Consider the following 22,854-nt stretch of genomic DNA (forward strand, 5'->3'; position numbering starts at 1 on the left):
GGATGCTCTCGATGGTGCAGCGGTATAACTTTTTAAGGATCTGGGGACCCATGCCAAATCTTTTAAATCTCCTGAGGGGGAAAGGTGTTTTCGTGCCCTCTTCACAACTGTCTTGGTGTGTTTGGACCATGATAGTTCATTGGTGATGTGGACACCAAAGTACTTGAAACTCTCGACCAGCTCCACTTCAGCCCTGTCGATGTTAATGGGGGCCTGGGCCCTCCTTTTCCTATAGTCCATGATCAGCTCCTTTGTCTTGCTCACGTTGAGGGAGAGGTTGTTGTCCTGGCACCACATGGCCAGGTGTCTGACCTCCTACCTATGGAATGTATCATCGTTGTTAGTTAGTTGTGTTGTCAGCAAACTTAATGATGGTGTTGGAGTCATGCGTGGCCACGCAGTCGTGGATGAACAGGGAGTACAGGAGTAGACTAAGCACGCACCCCTGAGGGGCCCTAGTGTTGATAAGGATAAGCGTGGCAGATGTATTTGTATTTGAATTTATTATGGATCCCCATTAGCTGCTGCAAAAGCAGCGGGGTCCAGCAAAATTAAGACAGTTCATACAATTTTAAAACATTACAATATATTCACAGATTTCACAACATACTGTGTGCCCTCAGGCCCCTACTTCACCACTACCACATATTTACAGTATTAAATCCATGTGTTGGAATTGTTGGAATTGGCTAAACATTGAACATTGAGATATTAAATTAATGATAGGAAATGAAAGAGACTGGGTGTTATGTTAGAAGTTAATGGTTCTCTGAAGAAAGACAGAAGGCTTTGGAATGTGTTTGATGGAGGAGAGGAGAGCCATGGGTTGATATAGGGAAGACAGATGGACATCTGTGTATTAGATGAGAGGGGTTGAGGTCAGGAGGTGAGGACAGATTCTCTTAAGAGAGTAATAAATGTTTGGAATCCTGTTACCCTCTTTGTTAGCTTTCTGTAGAGCAATAAAATGTAAGGATTGGAGAGAAAGAGGAGTGTCTTAAGTGGGATGTATATAAACTGATGTCTGAAATGTTTTGCTGTCTGATTTCAGCTTTACAGAACCTTTGGGAAGAATAAGCTTGGTTAAAGCTTCTCTAGTGTCCGTGGGTTATTTACTCTGAAAAATAAGAACATAACAGTATGTATAGTGCGTATGTTACCGTGTGTGTGTGTGTGTGTGTGTGTGTGTGTGTGTGTGTGTGTGTGTGTGTGTGTGTGTGTGTGTGTGTGTGTGTGTGTGTGTGTGTGTGTGTGTGTGTACATGTGTCTGTGCCTGTAGAAAAGGCCCATGGAGTTGGTGGAATAATCCTTTAATTCATTGCCATTTACTCAGCTGGGCCAGGGGCGCTTTAATTAGGTCAGGTGGAAATGTCCGACAGATCTCAACTCCATAAAAGGAGGAAATTGCCATCGCCTGATCTCGCTGCTTTCTCTTCCTTAACTCCATCTGATCCAGAAGTTCTGTGCGTCCATGAATCCACGTAAGTCCACCGACTCTACCTTTCATCTGAACTATCTGTTGCGATCCGGTTGCGATCAGTTATTGTTTATAGTTATTACCGTGGAGCGTGGCTTGGAGCGCATGCTTCAAACATATTGTATAATGTGAATTGTCAATGATCACGGCCCTACGGATCCTCATAGGCCAATTATGCACTTGATATGGTTCATATGTATTGAAATTAATTATATGTACACATGAAGACAATTGAAAGCGTGAAATGAGAAACTTCATTGTTTGCTAACTGATTGACTTTGATAATGGGGATTATAGATTGTATAACCATTGATCTTTGATTATGAATTTGGTTGGATACATGTTTCCTTTGTGATGCAGCACAGACTACTCAGTAAATATACCACTTTATGGTTAAAGGAATTCCTGCCTCAGTCTCATCCATTCCTCTGTCACCTGACACGTGACCACCTGTTCACCTTCACTGTCAGTCATCCTACCTGTCCAGCAACCCACACAGATTCCACTAATCTTTCAGTGCCAATGTTTGTGTTGCTTCACAGTCCCCGCTCTTCCATAAGGTGTTTTTAATGTGTTTTTTAAATCTAATTTTACTGCTTGTGTCAGTTACTTGATGTGGAATAGAGTTCCATGTAGTCATGGCTCTATGTAGTACTGTGTGCCTCCCATAGTCTGTTCTGGACTTGGGGACAGTGAGACCTTGTGGCATATCTTGTGGGGTATGCATGGGTGTCTGAGCTGTGTTCCAGTAGTTTAGACAGACAGCTCGGTGCATTCAACATGTCAATACCTCATAAATAAAAGTAGCGAGGAGAGATTGACATGGATATTATTAATATTAGCTCTCTGTACATCCAAAGGCCAGCTGTGCTCCCTGTTCTAAGCCAATTGCAATTTTCTTTTGGCACCTGACCACACGACTAAACAGTAGTCAATGTGCGACAAAACTAGGGCCTGTAGGACCTGCCTTGTTGACAGTGTTGTTAAGAAGGCAGAGCATCGCTTTATTATAGACAGACTTCTCCCCATCTTAGCTACTACAGCATCAATATGTTTTGACCATGACAGTTTACAATCTAGTGTTACTCCAAGCAATTTAGTCATCTCAACTTGCTCAATTTCCACATGATTTATTACAGGATTTAGTTGAGGTTTAGTGAGTGTTTTATTCCAAATACAATGCTTTTAGTTTTAGAAATATTTAGGGCTAACTTATTCCTTGCCACACACTATGAAACTAACTGCAGTTTCAGAGTGGGTGAGTGTAGAAGTCATTTCAGTTGCTGTAGTAGCTAACGTGTATAGTGTTGAGTCATCCGCATACATATCAACTCTGGCTTTACTCAAAGTCAATGTCGTTAGTAAAAATTGAAAAAAGCAAGGGGCCTAAACAGCTACCCTGGGGAATTCCTGATTCTAACTGGATTATATTTGATAGGCTTCCATTAAAGAACACCCTCTGTGTTCTGTTAGACAAGTAACTCTTTATACACATTATGGCAGGGGGAGTAAATCCATAACACATAGGTTTTCCAGCCGCAGACTATGATCAATCATGTCAAAAGCTGTACTGAAGTCTAACAAGACAGCCCCCACAATCATTTTATCATTAATTTCTCTCAGTCATTTATGTAAGTGCTGTGCTTGTTGAGTGTCCTTCCCTATAAGCATTTATTTTTTTATGTTTTATTTTACCTTTATTTAACTGGGCAAGTCAGTTAAGAACAAATTCTTATTTTCAATGACGACCTAGGGACAGTGGGTTAACTTCCTGTTCAGGGGCAGAACGACAGATTTGTACCTTGTCAGCTCAGGAATATGAACTTGCAACCTTTCGGTTACTAGTCCAACGCTCTAACCACTAGGCTACCCTGCCGCCCCGCATGCTGAAATTCTGTTGTAAATTTGTTTACTGTAAAATAGCATTGTATCTGGTCAAACACAATTTTTTCCGGAAGTTTACTAAGGGTTGGTAACAGGCTGATTGGTTGGCTATTTGAGCCAGTAAAGGGAACTTTACTATTCTTGGGTAGTGGATTGACTTTAGCTTTCCTCCCGGCCTGAGGGCACACGCTCTCTAGTAGACTTAAATTGAATATGTGGCAAATATCAGTGGCAATATCGTCTGCTATTATCGTCAGTAATGTGTTGTTGCCTACCCTTACCACCTGGGGGCGGCCTGTCGCGAAGTCCAGGATCCAGTTGCAGAGGGAGGGGTTTAGACCCAGGGTCCTTACCTTAGTGATGCGCTTTGCGGGCACTATGGTGTTGAACGCTGAGCTGTAGTCAATGAACAGCATTCTCACGTAGGTGTTCTTTTTGTCCAGGTGGGAAAAGGCAGTGTGGAGTGCGATTGAGATGGCATAATCTGTGGATCTGTTAGGGCGCTATGCGAATTGGAGTGGATCTAGGGTTTCCAGCATTATGGTGTTTATGTGAGCATTGACCAGCCTTTCAAAGCACTTCATGGCTACCGACGTGAGTGCTACGGTCGGGAATCATTTATGCAGGTTACCTTCGCTTTGTTGGGCACAGGGAATATGGTGGTCTGTTTGAAACATATAGGTATTACAGACTCGGTCAGTGAAGACTCTTGCCAGTTGGTCCTCGCATGCTTTGAGTGCACGTCCTGGTAATCCGTCTGGCCACGCGGCTTTGTGAATGTTGGCCTGAATCCCGAAACATATTCCAGTCTGTGCAAGCAAAACAGTCCTAGCATTCACATCATTGGACCACTCCATATTGAGCGAGTCACTGGTACTTCCTGCTTTAGTTTTTGCTTGTAAGCAGGAATCAGGAGGATAGAATTATGGTCAGATTTACCAAATGGAGGGCGAGGGAGAATTTTGTATGCGTCTCTGTGTGGAGTAAATGTGGTCTAGAGTTTTTTTCCTCTGGTTGCACATGTGACATGCTTGTGGAAATTATGTAAAATGGATTTAAGTTTGCTTGCATTAAAATCCCCGGCAAATACGAGCCCTGCTTCTGGGTGAGCATTTTCTTGCTTGCTTATGGGCTTATACAGATTGTTAAGTGCGGTCTTACTGCCAGCATCGGTTTGTGGTGGTAAATAGAAGGCTACGAATAATATAGATGAAAACTCTCTTGGTAGATAGTGTGGTCTACAGCTTATTATGAGGTATTCTACCTCAGGCGAGCAATATCATGAGACTTCTTTAATATTAGACATCGCGCACCAGCAGTTATTGACAAACAGACACACACCCCCGCCCCAGACGTAGCTGCTCTGTGCTGCCGATGCATGGAGAAGCCAGCCAGCTCTATATTATCCGTGTCGTTGTTCAGCCACATCTCTGAAACATAAGATCAGTATACAGACCAGTATCCCTTCTTTTCTCTCAAACTCTTGAACGTGCTGTCCTTGGCCAGCTCTCCCGCTATCTCTCTCAGAATGACCTTCTTGATCCAAATCAGTCAGGTTTCAAGACTAGTCATTCAACTGAGACTGCTCTTCTCTGTATCACGGAGGCCCTCCGCACTGCTAAAGCTAACTCTCTCTCCTCTGCTCTCATCCTTCTAGACCTATCGGCTGCCTTCGATACTGTGAACCATCAGATCCTCCTCTCCACCCTCTCCGAGTTGGGCATCTCCGGCGCGGCCCACGCTTGGATTGCGTCCTACCTGACAGGTCGCTCCTACCAGGTGGCGTGGCGAGAATCTGTCTCCTCACCACGCGCTCTCACCACTGGTGTCCCCCAGGGCTCTGTTCTAGGCCCTCTCCTATTCTCGCTATACACCAAGTCACTTGGCTCTGTCATAACCTCACATGGTCTCTCCTATCATTGCTATGCAGACGACACACAATTAATCTTCTCCTTTCCCCCTTCTGATGACCAGGTGGCGAATCGCATCTCTGCATGTCTGGCAGACATATCAGTGTGGATGACGGATCACCACCTCAAGCTGAACCTCGGCAAGACGGAGCTGCTCTTCCTCCCGGGGAAGGACTGCCCGTTCCATGATCTCGCCATCACGGTTGACAACTCCATTGTGTCCTCCTCCCAGAGCGCTAAGAACCTTGGCGTGATCCTGGACAACACCCTGTCGTTCTCAACTAACATCAAGGCGGTGGCCCGTTCTTGTAGGTTCATGCTCTACAACATCCCAGAGTACGACCCTGCCTCACACAGGAAGCAGCGCAGGTCCTAATCCAGGCACTTGTCATCTCCCGTCTGGATTACTGCAACTCGCTGTTGGCTGGGTTCCCTGCCTGTGCCATTAAACCCCTACAACTCATCCAGAACGCCGCAGCCCGTCTGGTGTTCAACCTTCCCAAGTTCTCTCACGTCACCCCGCTCCTCCGCTCTCTCCACTGGCTTCCAGTTGAAGCTCGCATCCGCTACAAGACCATGGTGCTTGCCTACGGAGCTGTGAGGGGAACGGCACCTCAGTACCTCCAGGCTCTGATCAGGCCCTACACCCAAACAAGGGCACTGCGTTCATCCACCTCTGGCCTGCTCGCCTCCCTACCACTGAGGAAGTACAGTTCCCGCGCAGCCCAGTCAAAACTGTTCGCTGCTCTGGCCCCCCAATGGTGGAACAAACTCCCTCACGACGCCAGGACAGCGGAGTCAATCACCACCTTCCGGAGACACCTGAAACCCCACCTCTTTCAGGAATACCTAGGATAGGATAAAGTAATCCTTCTCACCCCCCCCTTAAAAGATTTAGATGCACTATTGTAAAGTGGCTGTTCCACTGGATGTCTTAAGGTGAACGCACCAATTTGTAAGTCGCTCTGGATAAGAGCGTCTGCTAAAATGACTTAAATGTAAATGTAAATAAGATATTACAGTTTTAAATGTCATGTTGTCTAAATCGTAAATCGTCCTGCTTGTTTACCAATGATTGCACGTTGGCCAATAATACGGAGGGTAGTGGAGGTTACCTACTCGTTGGCGAATTCTTACATTGCACCCCGCCCTCCACCTTTTCGTCCATCTTTTCTTCAGGTTGATGACTGGAATTTGGGCCTTGTCTTGACAAAGCAGTATATCCTTCGCGTCGGACTCATTAAAGAAAAATTCTTTGCCATGTTGCAATTGTGGCGGGGATCATGACTCAGAGTTTGTGGAGCGGAGGAGGCTGGTCAGAGGAGCTATAGGAGGAGGGGCTCATTGTAATGGCTGGAACAGGCACCTGAGTCTGTGTAGGGATCTAACACGTATTATTTATGTTAACAGTAGAGGCAAGGAGCATGTTGAGTGACTTTCTGGTAGTCAGTATTTTTATCCACATAATTTTGGGGATCTTTTATTTTCATCCAGCACAGTAGATGGCGGCAATAAAACTTTTGGATGTAGTCTGTTGTAAAACCCCAACTAAGGAGAATAAACCCGAAGCTTGTGGCGTCTATGAAAACATTGGTAAAATGGCAGTGACCATGAGAAACGTGGATGAAATTCGGGATAGAGTAATATTAGCTGAATTTGATGTAAAAAGTGTAAGTGGTGTAAGATTATCCATTAAAAACAAATAATTTGAGATGCTGTCTATGACCAGAATATGTGGGCAGGTATTCTTGGAATAAACTGGTGGGCATGTCAGCTAACATCATAATGTGCAGCTAACAAGTTAGCTAGTACAGTAGAAAATACAACACCGTTCTCATGCAGTTTTGTCATAAAAAATATTTCCTGTATTTGATAGGTTCATACAACCGCTTACCCTGGCAATTATCCAGGCTACGATGACACATGGAGCTTGCAGAAATTCCAAAAGGTAACGTTAGCTAGCTAACACAACAAACTATTATGCTGTCCAGATTTTACATTCAGATCTGTTGCGTGTCATGCCCATATATGCACAGTACACTATAATATATATATTGCAGAATTTCAGAATCGACGTGGTGCAAATGGATGAGACTTCTCTGGAGTTCGACACGGTGGGCAAAGATGCAGCTATCGCCAATGCCTTTAGACGGATATTACTCGCAGAGGTAGCTTCTATGTAGATAGCATCCTGCCAATGAAAGCAGCATACGAGGTGGTCTCCGTGTTTGATGGCACAGAACAAAATAACATGTATTAATCCGCCCTCTCCTAGGTCCCTACTATGGCTGTCGAGAAGGTGTTCATTTACAACAACACATCCATAATGCAGGATGAGATCCTTGCCCACAGGCTGGGCTTGATCCCAATCAAGGCTGACCCACGATTGTTTGAGTACAGAAAAGCGGGTACGTTTATACTGCTTACCTTGCTTGTCCCCACTGACGATGGCCAAACAAAGTGTCATGTAGAGGGCCACCACCAGCTACACCAGTTTTGTTTGTACAAGTTTAAGTAATTTGTTCTTTTCTCAGGGGATGAGGAAGGCACAGAAATAGACACAATTCAACTTCAACTGAAGATCAAATGCACCAGGAACCTCAGAGCCACCAAAGACTCTGCTGACCCCCGGGAACTTTACCTGAACCACATGGGTAGGTAAGGCTATGGACACACTGGGAGTTTGTGTCCAAGAATGGGAGTGGGAGTCATCCATTGCTGGATTAATGACAATGGAGATGTACAACAAACAAACACAAATGGTATGTCTTTTTACATATACAACTCTTATGGAAAAGTATGGTAGAGGTGAGTTGTACTTTTGGCTGGGGAAAAAATTGTCAATCATGTACTTCATATAATATTTTATCCGTGTTCATGTGTCTAAGAGTGGCCACAGTCTTATGAGAAGCTGAACATAATTTTCTCATGACTTCAGATTCAGTGTTTACAAGTCACATGTTCAGGGTTGCAGGTGGGATTGCAGAGTAAAGTGCAAATCATAGGCTCCGAGCCCCAACATGCAGGACTAAGTGAACTAAAATAATGAAAATGGTAATAAACATTACATGAACTGGAGCCGGAAGAAATGGCAGCCGTTTTACGGGCGCGTAGCCAATTGTGCTATTATGTGTTTTTCTTTCATGTTATTTGTAACTTGTTTTGTACATAATGTTTCTGCCACCGTATCTTACTGCAAAAAAAGAGCTTCTGGATATCAAGACTGTGATCACTCACCTCGGATTAGACAAAGATTTCACGCACAGGATGTACTTCAGACACCCGACAAGGCCGATATCCCCGTCATTGGCAGGAGAAAGAGACACTGGTATAGAGGACACAGGGCGGGGTGCCTTGTAAGGATCTGCCAACGGCGAGTGGGAAATCTGCCTTTACCATCAATATTACTTGCCAACTTACAATCATTGGACAATAAATTAGACGAGGTACGATCACGAATACCCTACCAATGGGACAGAAAAAAAAGAATATCTTATGTTTCACTGAATCGTCACAGAATGACGGCAGGGTAGCCTAGTCGTTAGAGTGTTGGACTAGTAACCGAAAGGTTGCAAGATCGAATCCCCGAGCTGACAAGGTATAAATCTGTCCTTCTGCCCCTGAACAAGGCAGTTAACCCACTGTTCCTAGGCCATCATTGAAGATAAGATTTTTTTCTTAACTGACTTGCCAAGTTCAATAGAGGTAAAATAGAAAATTACGACATTCAGCTGGCAAGATATACGCTGCACCGGCTAGATAGAACAGCACACTCCGGTAAGACGAGGGAGCGGTCTGTGTATATTTGTAAACAACAGCTGGTGCACGAAATCTAAGGAAGTCTATACTCTCCTGAAGTAGAGTATCTCATGATAAGCTGTATACCACACTATTTGCAAAGAGTTTTCATCTGTATTTTACGTGGCTGTTTATTTACCACCACAGACAGATGCTGGCACAAAGACCGCACTCAGTCAGCTGTATAAGGAAATAAGCAAACAGGAAAACGCCCACCCAGAGGCGGCACTCCTAGTGGCCGGGGACTTTAATGCAGGAAAACGGAAATCAGTCTTACCTAATTTCGATCAGCATGTTAAATGTGCAACCAGAGAAAAAAAAACTAGACCACCTTTACACCACACACAGAGACGTATACAAAGCTCTCCCACGGCCTCCATTTGGCAAATCTGACCATAATTCCATCCTCCTGATTCCTACTTAGAAAAAAAAGCTAAAGCAGGAAGCACCAGTGACTCTGTAAATAAAAAAGTGGTCAGATGATGCGGATGCCTAGCTACAGGACTGTTTTGCTAGCACAGACTGGAATATGTTCCGGGATTCCTCAGATGGCATTGAGGAGTACTCCACATCAGTCACTGGCTTCATCAATAAGTGCATCGATGACTAGCAGTCCCCACAGTGACTGTACGTACATACCACAACCAGAAACCATGGATTACAGGCAACATCCCCACTGAGCTAAAGGGTAGAGCTGCCGCCTTCAAGAAGCGGGACTCTAACCCTGACACTTATAACAAATCTTGCTACACCCTCAGATGGACCATCAAACAGGCAAAGTGCCAATACAGGACTAAGATTGAATCGTACTACACCGCCGGCTCCGATGCTCGTCTTATGTGGCAGGGCCTGCAAACTATTATACTAGCAGACTACAAAGGGAAGCACAGCCGCAAACTGCCCAGTGATGCGAGCCTATCAGATGAGCTAAATCACTTCTTTGCACGCTTCGAGGCAAGCAACACTGAGGCATGCATGAGCGCATCAGCTGTTCTGGACAACAGTGTGATCACGTTCTCTGTAGCCAACGTGCGGAAGACCTTTAAACAGGTCAACATTCACAAGGCCGCTGGGCCAGACGGATTACCAGGCCGGGTGCTCTGGGCATGTGCTAACCAACTGGCAGGTGTCTTCACTGACATTTTCAACATGTCCCTGATTTGAGTCTGTAATACCAACATGTTTCAAGCAGACCACCCTGTGGCCAAGAACACTAAGGTAACCTGCCTAAATGATTACAGACCCGTAGCACTCACGTCCGTAGCCATGAAAGGCTTTGAAAGGCTGGTCATGGTTCACATTAACACCATTATCCCAGAAACCCTAGATCACTCCAATTCACATACCGCTCGAACAGATCTATATTGCACTCCACACTGCCCTTTCCCACCTGGACAAAAGGAACACCTACGTGAGAATGCCATTTATTGACTACAGCTCAGCGTTCAACACCATAGTGCCCTCAAAGCTCATCACTAAGCTAAGGATCCTGGGACTAAACACTACAACTGGATCCTGGGCTTCTTGATAGGCCGCCACCAGGTAGTAAGGGTAGGCAACCACATCTGCCACGCTGATCCTCAACACTGGAGCCCCTCAGTGGTGCGTGCTCAGTCCCCTCCTGTACTCCCTGTTCACCCACGACTGCATGGTTAGGCACGACTCAAACAGAGCATGTCACAAATAAACTTTTATTTGATTTGACATTAAACAGTCCATCCAGGATTCCGCAAATCTGCAACCACATTTTTTTGCTACATCAATAATTCCCTGCATATTATGAGAGGGCTAGACCAATCACCACACTATTTACAAATAAAACAGTCAAATCAATGCAATATTTTTGCATAAAACGGACCCCTCACCGCAGAACAAAAAGAGAGCAATTTCAAACAATCACCACACATTTACTGTGTAATATGTTCAATCAAGCCAAACGTCAACCAACTTTTTCCCTCGTGACTGCATTTACACCACAAATTGGGAAAAATATTGCATATAGCCATGCAAAATGTAAGAATTGCCTCAGCAAAATCAAGCATTTTTGCCTGAAAATATCACAATAAATCCGCCATTTTATACATATTCTCATTAAAGTGAATAATTAAAGCTTTTCTAGTCTGTGCAGAGGTGCCCATTTAACCTGTAATGTATTTGATTTTTCTTCAGTGTCACGTTCTGACCTTAGTTCTTTTGTTATGTCTTTGTTTTAGTACGGTCAGGAAGTGAGTTGGTTGGGTTGTCTATGTTCCTTTTTCTATGTGGTGTTTTTGTGTTTGGCCTGGTATGGTTCTCAATCAGAGGCAGGTGTTGTTAGTTGTCTCTGATTGAGAATCATACTTAGGTAGCCTTTTCCCTGTCTGGGTGATTATTTTCTGTGTCTTCCACACGGAATTGTTTTGGTTTTTGTTATTATACAGTGTTATTTTGTATTTTTCAGTGTTCTATTAAAATAATCATAAACACATGCTGCACATTGGTCCTCCGATCCTTCCTACTACTCCTCGTCTGTCACTCCCTGGCCTTAGTTATCTTTGTTTTCTTTATTATTTTGGTTAGGTCAGGGTGTGACATGGGGGTTTTATGTGTTTTGTCTTGTCTAGGGGTTTGTATCTTTATGGGGCTGAACCTGTCTAGGTAAATTGTATGCCTATGGTTGCCTAGATTGGTTCTCAATTAGAGGCAGCTGTCTATCGTTGTCTCTGATTGGGAACCATATTTAGGTAGCCATATTCTTTGTGTATTTTGTGGGTGATTGTTTCCTGTGTCAGAGTTTGTGCCACACGGGACTGTTTCGATTAGGGCACGGTTATTGTTGTTGAGTTTTTCGTATTAAAAACCATGGACACCTACCACACGCGTATTGGTCCGATCCTTATTTCACCTCTTCAGCGGAAGAGGAGGAAATCTGCCGTGACATCAGAGGAGGAGGAAGAAGACTGTTGCACTCAGTGTACTCCAAGGACATGAAGTGGGTCCTTATTGGGAACCAAGCTGATGTGTTTGCAGATATCGACATTGATCCAATACATGGGGACATCCTTCTGGCACAGCTCCGGCCTGGACAGGAGCTGGATATAGTCATGCACTGCGTGAAGGGCATTGGTGAGGACTTTCTCTGCCGTGCAGACATTATCACATTTTTCAATCTCCGACTACAGTTAACCTAAAGCTTTCTCAATCCCTGTAACCAATGAAGTAGTGGTAAAATATTTATAACAGGTGGGTGTTTGCTATCTGGTGTGAATTAAGTTATGCTTCCTATAGTTTCAATGCATTTCTTTGTGAGATGGGTTAACGCTTGTGCAAAATAAGTGTTTACATTAATATACCCTCACTACACCATTTCCTGCAACTACTGCTCTCCGTCATATGATGTTGACATGAGTAATCGCTTTCTTTCCTGTTCTGATGGCTCAATCCTATGTATCTTTCCAGGTCAAGACCACGCCAAGTTTTCACCTGTGGCTACAGTCAGTTAGACTCCTTCCTGAAATCACACTAATGGGAACAGTGGAGGGGGAGAAAGTAGAGCGACTAAAATGCTGCTTCTCCCCTGGAGTCATTGAGGTGGAGAACCATGGGGGTACAACAGTAGCTATAACATTTTGAAGCATTATGTCAGGATGACTGAGGGGGTTTAGTGCACTGAGTTCAGGTCGCAGTCTCCCCTGGAGGCGTGGGTTTGAATCCCACTTCTGAAAACAACCTTTACCGGCAGCAGGTAACCAAGGGGTTACAGCATTGGGCCAGGAACTGAAAAGTCGCTAGTTCAAATCCCAGATCCGACAAGGTGAAAAAAATGGATATGCCCTTGAGCAAGGCACTTAACCCTAATTGCTCCAGAGTCGCCATGACCTCACTCTCTTAGGGTGTCTCAGGGGGAGTTGGGATATGCAACAACAAAAAATGCTTTATTTAACACAAGTATAATAAGCACTTGTACATGTGTAAAACAGGACAAATATAAGCACCCACCAAATGATTAAAGTGTACTTACACTGTAACTATTTATGATCCATGTAGCTTATAATCCCACAACCTTTACGGGGGGTAGGTAGCCTAATGGTTAGTGTTGGGTCAGTAACCGAAAGTTTGCTGAATCGAATCCCTGAGCTGACCAGGTAAAAATCTGTCGTTCTGCCCCTGAACAAGGCAGTTAACCCACTGTTCCCTGGTAGGTTGTCACTGTAAATAAGAATTTGTTCTGAACTGACTTGCCTAGTTAAATAAATGTTACATTTATAATTTTAAAAAAGTGTTTTTAATCTTCTGTCCAAGGAAAGGTTGTTGCCAAGGTGGTGAACAGTCGCTTAGATACCTGCTGTAGGGAGGTTCTCTGACATGACGACCTCAAACGCTGTAAAGATTGCAAGAGTGCGGGACCATTTCATCTATGTACCCAGTGAATTTAGAAATCACTGTTTCCTGCTTGTTTAATTTGTGAAATGTACAGTAATAATGTCTGGTGGTACAGTACATAGCCCATAACTATTATGTTGCACTGTCGAACCGACTTGTTTGTTTTTTCCTCTGATTATTTTACTTTGTTTATAGTAGTATATTTTGTAGTAGTATAGTTTCGCATTCTGCGCATGAGCACTCATCAATCCCGTGTTTCCTCTTTCCCAGAAAGTTTCTGTAGAATCCACTGGCATCCTGGCACCTGATGTTTTGGTCCAAGGCCATCAAAGTTCTCATGACCAAGTGTCAAAGATTCCTCCGTGAGCTCGACTCCAAGGAGATGGAATAAGAGCAACTAAGTTGGACCACATGTAAATACCCACTACAGGGGTGAAACATATGTGTTGAATCTGTGTGCAACATGCTTTGGACCAGGAATGGGCAACTCCAGTCCTTGAGGCCTGATTGGTGTCATACTTTGTTCTCCCATCTAACGCCCGTCTCCAATAAACTAATGATCTTCAGTTCAGAATGCAATTAGTTTAATCAGCTGTGTTTGCAAGGGATAGGGGAGAAAAGTGGGACACCACTCTGCCCTCGAGGTCTGAAGTTGCCCATCCCTGCTTTGGACAATACCAGTTGGAATAAAAGCACCCTGTAGAAATGCTGAGGATGCTTTGTTTTTTATTACCATCCTAGATTAACTTGAGTTTGAATACCTTTGTCAAAATATGTACCCAGCATGAGATGGTTTGTCATCCCCAATAAGGGTTGTGCCACTTATGTACTATATTTTGTATGCTAAATAATATTTATGTCACTTGCAAATCCTTATGGTTCATGTCATTAGCCCATTTGTAGAGTTGTGCCTGAATTCCATCCTTTTAGGTAAAACCATTAGAAGAGAATTTGTTTTTAGTATTTACTGAATGAAGAGGGTGGTAACTCTTAAGCATATAGTACACAGCGAAGTACAGTTATGTTTTGTGTACTGTATAGACTTGTGCGACAGAAGTAAAGCATATTACATTTTACTCTAGATATTGCAAAGTCTGTATTTCCATCAGTCCTATTCCAGTGTGTACATTGTTTGAAGGTGTCTTGAAACAAGATAGGGTATGCATTGGGCCCAGTTTCCCGATAGCGATGCAACATGCGTTTCCCAAGAACTTCGCTAAGTGCGTCGTTATTGATCGAAATAAATTATGCACTGCTTTCAGATCAGCGTTCTCCCTGTCACAAATATTGAGGCGGCTTATTCTAATGCGTACCCTATAATAAAGCACTAAAGATTTGGCACATTGCGCGCACATGAAATACATTGAGGCAAATTACTCTGCGCGCACACATAGCTAAATACTACTATTGAAATCACATGCATTTTTCTTCACTATATTTCAAATATATAGGCACATGTGGCCTATACAGTATTTATCTTGTAATAGTCATCTCGGTTTTCATTTGAAGCGTATATCAACATTAAATGTATGTCAATATGATTGAATAGGCATATAGCCTACTGTATTTGTATTTTAATGCAGTCATCTTGGTTTTAATTTGAAGCTTTTTTTATACGTCGCTGGTTTGTATCAATTGAAAGACGTTGGCAACTTTTTATTTTGTACTCAACTTTGTTATTTAGCGGTCACGGAGAGGGGGATAAACCACGTGATTCCATGTTTAGTGGAAATCTGTGTATTTAAGTGGTCAAAAAAGCGTCGAACGACGCTGTTGCAGGTGTGCATCGTTGCATTGTTACAAGCTTTTTCAAGTGCAACGTTAATAAAGATCGGAGATGTAACGATGAATTTAGCCTTTAACATGCCTTTGGGAAACCAGGCCTAGCGCTGGACACAGCTCCTTGCACGGACGACAGCAGCGACATAGACTGCTCCTTTCTTTGCTCAAGTGAATTGAAATGGGTGTGTACAATATTGCAAGACTTTCTTCGAGCACAGTTCAGAGAGAGAACGTTCCCTATACGTTCCCTATAAAACGTCATTTCCCCTATCCGTAGCAAATTAAGATGGCTGCCGTTGTAGAAGGAGTAGAGCGAGGTTTTGAAGCCCTGGATTGCGACTCGGTGTTACCGAGATTGTCTACACCACCTCCGGATCAACCACACCAGAACAACCCGCTATTAGGACTTCCCATTGTGGCGATTGAGATGGTTTTCAATTTCCTGTCTTACGACGAAATCAGCCTCATACGCTTGGTGAGAGGGAACAAAAACAAACCACGAAGCAAATGGCAATGCGGCGTCTGGCTAATCTAGTTGTTGCTAGCTATGTCAGAGACGTTGTCGGCTATCGTTATGTAGCTAGTGTGAGTAGCAAGTGAGGTTATTAGATAGCTAATAAGTTCCTTCCCTAGTTAAGTCGTAAAATGCATTGATTCACTGCATATATGTTTGAACAAAATGATCTTCCCCACTCTGAATAATAATATGGTGCCGAACGTGCTAAGCTAAGTTTATTTGCACCAGCTTTGTCAACAACACACCTGTTCCATTTCAGGTTGCTATAGCGCGCTAGTAGGGGTCTCCTGGATGGAACTCGTGGCAAACTTGCCAAATGTATATTAACATGGGTATAATATTGTCTGTCTAATGAACTGTATTGGTATTTGTTTTCTATCTTGCTAAATGTTTTAACGTTACCTAGCTAGCACTAGTATGTTTTTAGATTTTGGAAAAGTGTATTCTGTATGACCACAGTAACTGTAACGTTAGTTGGCATTTCTGCTATCCCGAGTGAATCAAGTATTTCCTTTCATTTACTTGCATCTGAAAGAAAGTGGTACAAGAGCCCAATTTAACATTTTGATATCACTTTCAAGGAATTTCAATGTGATATCAAAATAGTACATTTTCCAGGGAAACCAGAGAACTCGTTGGATGTTGGAGCTATATCTGTGTGGAGGAGTAGGCTATTTATAAGTTCCATGCTTTTGATCTGGCCACTTTGTTTGAGCATCACGGGCCGTAAGTGTCATGCAAGGGCATGGAGAGGTTGGAGGTGTTGTAAAAGACGAGTCTCAATAGCCACTAATTCAAACATACCTTCCCGCCCCTGTTATTTTCCCAGGTATGCAAGCGCATGGACATGATCTGTCAGCGCATGCTGAACCAAGGCTTCCTCAAGGTGGAGCGCTACCACAGCCTGTGCCAGAGGCAGGTCAAAGCCCAGCTGCCAAGGTCAGTATCAACACCATTGGAGGGAGGGAATTGTATAGAATGCTACTTAAATACAGGTGGTTTTTATAGCTCGGCCTATGTCCTGAAGCAAATCATTGAATGGGCCTACTGTGTAGAGGCAATGAAACCAGAAGTGCTGAATGGTTTGACCTCTGTAGGAACCACAGATTAGTATAAAGCACATTTGTGAAATCTGTAACTTTAAGCCAGGCCCATGTGTTTCTCTCCTGGTAACAAGTGGATTATTTTGGCATAATGAAATAATAAATACACTGAACAAAAATAGAAACTCAACATGTCCTGTGATTCATGAGCAGAAATATAAAAAATCCCAGAAATGTTCCATTTGGATAAAGCTTATTTCTCTTTAATTTTGTGCACACCTTTGTTTATATTACGTTAGTAAGCATTTCTCCTTAGCCAAGATAATCCATCCACCTTGCATATCAAGAAGCTGATTAAACAGCATGATCATTACACAGGTGCACCTTGTGCTGGGGACAAACGGTCCATTTAAATGTGCTACTCACCCCATTGTCAGAGGCACCAGTGTATTACAGAAGTGATTACCTCATGCCTCGAAGCTAAAACGCATTTACTGTATGTTTTTGTTGAATTGCTTCACCTCGTTCTTTTATTCCAAATCATTCATTATCTTTGGAAACTGATCATTGACTCATAAAGGTTACTTGGATCATGAAGGTCTCTATCTGGTCCCGTGTGTATATTTAGTGAGTTTTGTGTTGTGGCAGGCGGGAGTCAGAGCGGAGGAACCACTCACTGGCCCGTCATGCTGACATCCTGGCTGCTGTAGAAACGCGCCTCTCCCTACTCAACATGACCTTCATGAAATATGTGGACTCAAATCTCTGCTGCTTCATCCCTGGCAAGGTACCTAGTTAAATCCTCTGTAACCTACCAGTCACTATCTACCTGGCACAATATATGCCAACTAGTAGAAGGAAATGTTAATTTCAGGTATTTTTGTGGTATACTTAATTTAAAAAAATTGTCAACAAGCTTTAGCTCTATTTGGCCACAAGATGGCACTCCTGCTCTTAGATTGACGATAGTTTAGGGAAATAATCTGGTCTGGGTAAATGATGAAAGCAGAATCTCAATTTTAAGTAGAAGACCAGTTCTATCCCAATATGATGATACTAGCTACTTCCTCAAACTTGCAAAGTCTTAGCCTCAACAACATAACATACAAATTCTTAACATTCTAAGCCAAATGAGGCTTAGGATAAATTGTATAAGGTTCCCAGCATGTGACTGTCTTTCCCTAAGGTGATTGATGAGATCTACCGTGTGCTGCGCTATGTGAACTCTACACGCGCTCCCCAGCGAGCTCACGAGGTGCTGCAGGAGCTGCGGGACATCTCTTCCATGGCCATGGAGTACTTTGATGAAAAGATTGTCCCCATCCTGAAGAAGAGGCTTCCTGGGGCCGACCTGTCAGGGCGCCTCATCGGATCTGCCCCAGGTAATGGACAACTACACTGACCCTTTATGGCCAATAAAGGTCCTGTAATGTACAGACGCCCATGTAACTTAGTCATGTTAATTTTATTCATATCTTTATTGTTTAGCTTGGCTACCCATTTTAATATTGTACCTAAGATCATCGTTCTCTCTGCCTACCTTCAGTGGCCGGCCCCTCTACCTCCCTGACCACCATGTCCCTGCTGGCCAAGAACACGCCGTCACGCTCTGAGATGACCAAGGTGCAACAGCAGGTGAAGGTGAATGGGGTGTCCATGAGTGCGCTGCGGCGGGAGATGCAAGAGGTGCGCGTCAAGCAGCTGGAGCAGCAGAAGCAGCTGCAGGACCAGGAGCAGAAGCTGCTGGAGCAGACTCAGGTTATCGGTGAGCAGAATGCCCGGCTGGCTGAGCTGGAGCACAAGCTCAGGGAACTGATGGACAGTACGGTGGGGGGAGGGGGCAGGCCAGCCATAGCCTCCACCTCCTCGGCTTCTTCCTCAACAGGCTCAGCTGCCGTCGCCACGTCTTCTGCTGCTGTCACCACGGCAGCCAATGCCATGGCCGCAGCGGTGGAGACGGAGGGCAGCCCGCCCCTGAAACGCACCAGGAAGAGCTCAGACCTCCTGCGTCAGTCCAAACGTCTGCGTAGCAAGAAATAGGACGCTCAATGTGATTTGGGGTTCAGTCTGATTGGACCTCCCATGTCCTGTGACATGATTTTAATTCTTATTGTTTGGAATGTCTTTAAGAAAGCGGGGTCATGGTAAAGAAGTCTAGAGTCACTGTGTCCCTGGTGTTGTATCCCCCTTTTCATTGCCCTCTCAAATTCACACAAACTACACCATGGACATGTTTTATGCTGATTAGACCAGCATATTTGGGCAAGAGTGCTTGTAGTCTCCACAGTTTAACCACCGACTCTAAAGCCACTAAGAATTTGCACATTAGTTAAAGGGTGAGGGTTAGGTTAAAGTCTAAAACACTCAATCTTTGTGTTCACTCTTGCTTGTCCATCAACAAAAGTCAATCCACATTAGGGTTTTGGCTCCTAGTCAGGAGAGAGTCTTTGCTGTGAAGATGAAGTAATGAGTTTTCTAATGTGCATTGAATAACCACTAGAGGTTGACTTTGGGTGGGAAAAATGCATTGAAAATATTGTCTAGATGAGATCACTTCGTGGGGGTGTTCTGCCTCTGAACCAATTTTGTTGACTCAAATAACATTTTTTAGTTTAAGATTCTAAATGTTTTGTTCTGTCTTTGCCAGGTTGGATTGCTTCAAAATATCCTTGCTCAATGTTGACCCTTTACTGTCCCCTGATAGGAATACCATCTTATTTCTTTATTTTCTGTGACCGGCTAAATTAGTAGATTGTGTGAGATTTTGGCAATTACCATTTTGTGTGCGTGCAGTTTTAAGGTAGTTTACAAGCTAGCTGTTCTGTTAGACTTCGTCATTACGCTAACGCTACTTTGCAATGGCTCGAGAAACTATCTTTAACTTCAAACTGCACGCAGGGACAAATCTTAAACCATCCCTTTAAAAAGGATTTGATTCCTGCCTTGGGGGGATATTACATTTACTTGCCCTTCCCATCGAACATTTGGTGCAATAAAATGTTTTTTTTTTTTTTTTTTTTAATTTTAAGGAAGTTATTCTCTATTTTTAATACTTAAGTTAACCCTCCCCAAAAAAATATCATCTTGCCCAGAGCAAATTGTCTATTTTAGTCTGGTTTTGTGAGATTTCACATAATGCAATGGAGAGGTTTTTTGAGGGGTTCCTGTTGTAAGTGTTCAGTTAGTGAAAGGAAAACGCCGTTGATTTGAAATGCATTCCTGTGTTCCACATGAACATGCTGTCTTTAGCACGCCCTGTTGAGTTGAAGACAGGCAGGCTAATGTGTAGATTGATCATGCAGCCGAGGTAGCGTCTCTAAGGCCATGGTGCCTGGGAAATGGAGGAAAGGGACTCTTTACATTAGGCAATGGAAGGACTGCTATAGGAGCCCACAAGACTTATACTTTTCAGAGATCATTTTTCCTTCAGTGCTACAGTAATTTTGCTCCACCATTGACCATGTTTTTGAGATTACTTTCATCGATCAAATGGCTGAAATTATGCTAGCTCAAATACTAACCCCATGTTTATACTAGTCTGTGTAAAAGGGGAATTGTATGCAGTCAAGTATCGGCTCTCTTTGGGGAAGATGAATCAAAGCTTTATGTAAGGAGTTGAAATTGCCACCTGAATCAATTGACCAGACTGGTGGTTCTGTCTTAGTGGTCAAAGGTAAATTTGGCACAAAATGTCTCCACTCCAGTGTGTCATTTGCAGTTGTCATCTAGGTCAGCGTCTGTATATTGAACTTATTGTTATGCTATCTTTGTACACCAAAAAATTTGAGTCCTATGTAACACCAAGATTAATCTGTTTAAGAAGCATTCAGATTTGCCAAAAAACTACAGTTGAGGTTTACCAATGATGTTTTAAGCCCTACTAAAGAAATTGTGAAAGGAGTTCAACTAAAAGTGACACGGATTTTAAGTCTTAGTTTACTCCTTAATTGCTACAAAAAGTACATTTCTCTTGCACAACATCACCCATCCCATTTTAAGATATTTTTGCACTCACGGTTCTCTTTTGCCTCGTGAGGTTTGGGGACATTCTTTTCATACCACTTTGATACAGCTACGACCGGTATTGTTCTTCGTAGCCGATTAGGACATTTTTGCTACCCTTAACCTCCGTGTCCTAACATGCTACCTTAATTATCCTAACCTGTGTAAGTTCTCTTAACCTGCTACGAAAAAGTAACTTCTGGTCGTAGCTGTATCGAAGTGGAGTGAAAAGGTTCATTTTTTGTGAGGCTAGCTTGTGAGCCCATATTGCGGCTGGAAATTAGTTAGTGACCACTACTTGTGGCATGAAACTTTTGAGGCATACTGGGTAATGCAGTTCACAACTGAGTGGACTCAAGTGTGTATTATAAATGCACTGGGCAGGAAACACTTATCTAGTGGCTTAATTTGAGACTGCGTCTCAGTTTAGAAATGAGTGTACTGTAAAATTCATGTACTTCAAAAGTGTAGATTGCATTATTGTATGTATTAAGACAAATCTTGTAAATTGGCCTATTTGGGGTTAACTGTATGGGTTGTTACACACATTACCGTTACAAATGAAGCATTAAAAGAAGTTAACATATCCAGATATCGTTGTGTTTAGTTTTGTATAACTTATTTATTTACTGTAATTAAAATGTGCAAATTCCTGACTGCATTGTGACAAAGCACGATCCAAATGAGGAACATATAGTACCATTCAGAAGTTTGGACATTACTCATTCAAAGGCTTTTCTTTTATTGAAGAATAATAGTGAAGAACTCAACTATGACATAACACATGTAGTAACCAAAAAACTGTTACACAAATCAAAATATATTTTTGATTCTTCAAGTATCCAGTCTTTACCTTGATGACAGCGTTGTACACTCTTGGCATTCTCTCAATCAGCTTAATCTGGAATGCTTTTACCACAGTCTTGAAGGAGTTCCCACATGCTGAGCACTTGTTGGCTGCTTTTCGTTCACTCTGTGGTCCAACTCATCCCAAACCATCTCAATTGGGTTGAGGTCGGGTGCTTGTGGAGGCCAAGTCATCTAATGTAGCACTCCATCACTTCTTGGTCAAATAGCCCTTACACAGCCTGAAGGTGTGTTGGGTCATTGTCCTGTTGAAAAACAAATGATAGTCCCACTAAGCGCAAACCAGATGGGATGGTGTGTCACTGCAGAAAACTGTGGTAGCCATGCTGGTTAAGTGTGCCTTGAATTCTAAATAAATCAGTGTCACCAGCAAAGCACCATCACACTTCCTCCTCCATGCTTTACGATGGGAACCACACATGAGATCATCCGTTCACCTACTCTGCGTCTCACAAAGACACAGCAGTTGGAACCAAAAATCTCAAATTTGGACTCATCAGACCAAAGGACAGATTTCTACCGGTCTAATGTCCATTGCTCGTGTTTCTTGGCCCGAGCAAGTCTCTTTTCATTGGAGTCCTTTAGTAGTGGTTACTTTGCAGCAATTCAACCATGCAGGCCTGATTCACACATTCTCTGAACAGTTAATGTTGAGATGTTTCTGTTACTTGAACTCTGTGAAGCATTTATTTGGGCCACAATCTGAGGTGCAGTTACCTCTAATGAACTTATCCTCTGCAGCAGAGGTAACTCTGGGTCTTCCTTTCCTGTGGCGGTCCCCATGAGAGCCAGTTTCATCATAGAGCTTGATGGTTTTTGCGACTGCACTTGAAGAAACTTTCAAAGTTCTTGAAATTTTCCAGATTGACTGACCTTCATGTCTTAAAGTAATGATGGACTGTCATTTCGCTTTGCTTATTTGAGCTGTTCTTGCCATAATATGGTATTTTACCAAATAGGGCTATTCTGTATACCATAGCACAACACAACTAATTGGCTAAAATGCACATTAACTTTTGACAAGGCACACCTGTTAATTGAAATGTATTCCAGGTGACTAACGCATGAAGCTGGTTGAGAGACTGCCAAGAGTGTGCAAAGCTGTCATCAAGGAAAAGGGTGGCTACTTTGAAGAATCTCAAATATAACATATATTTTGATTTGTTTAACACTTTTTTTCTTACTACATTATTCCATATGTGTTATTTCATA

The 22,854-nt window shown here is 43.1% G+C and overlaps 1 protein-coding gene and 1 pseudogene across 2 annotated transcripts; both read left to right on the forward strand.

Moving 5' to 3' along the window:
- The first annotated feature begins 6,869 nt into the window (after positions 1 to 6,869).
- LOC115136343 (DNA-directed RNA polymerases I and III subunit RPAC1-like) lies at positions 6,870 to 14,512 on the forward strand (annotated as a pseudogene).
- Positions 14,513 to 15,244: 732 nt separating this feature from the next.
- LOC115135147 (F-box only protein 28-like) lies at positions 15,245 to 21,367 on the forward strand. Of its 2 annotated transcripts, none has more exons than XM_029669500.2 (5): positions 15,245 to 15,395; positions 16,560 to 16,669; positions 17,422 to 17,560; positions 17,960 to 18,155; positions 18,320 to 21,367. In XM_029669500.2, the coding sequence occupies exons 2-5, from the start codon at positions 16,572 to 16,574 to the stop codon at positions 18,811 to 18,813; spliced, it is 927 nt and encodes a 308-aa protein (XP_029525360.2). In that variant the 5' UTR covers positions 15,245 to 15,395; positions 16,560 to 16,571; the 3' UTR covers positions 18,814 to 21,367. The 2 variants fall into 2 exon arrangements, with proteins under 2 accessions (XP_029525360.2, XP_029525358.2); XM_029669498.2 differs by lacking the exon at positions 15,245 to 15,395 and adding an exon at positions 15,474 to 15,688.
- The last annotated feature ends 1,487 nt before the right edge of the window (positions 21,368 to 22,854 follow it).

Source organism: Oncorhynchus nerka, linkage group LG10, assembly GCF_034236695.1.
Source record: "Oncorhynchus nerka isolate Pitt River linkage group LG10, Oner_Uvic_2.0, whole genome shotgun sequence".
NCBI lineage: Eukaryota > Metazoa > Chordata > Actinopteri > Salmoniformes > Salmonidae > Oncorhynchus > Oncorhynchus nerka.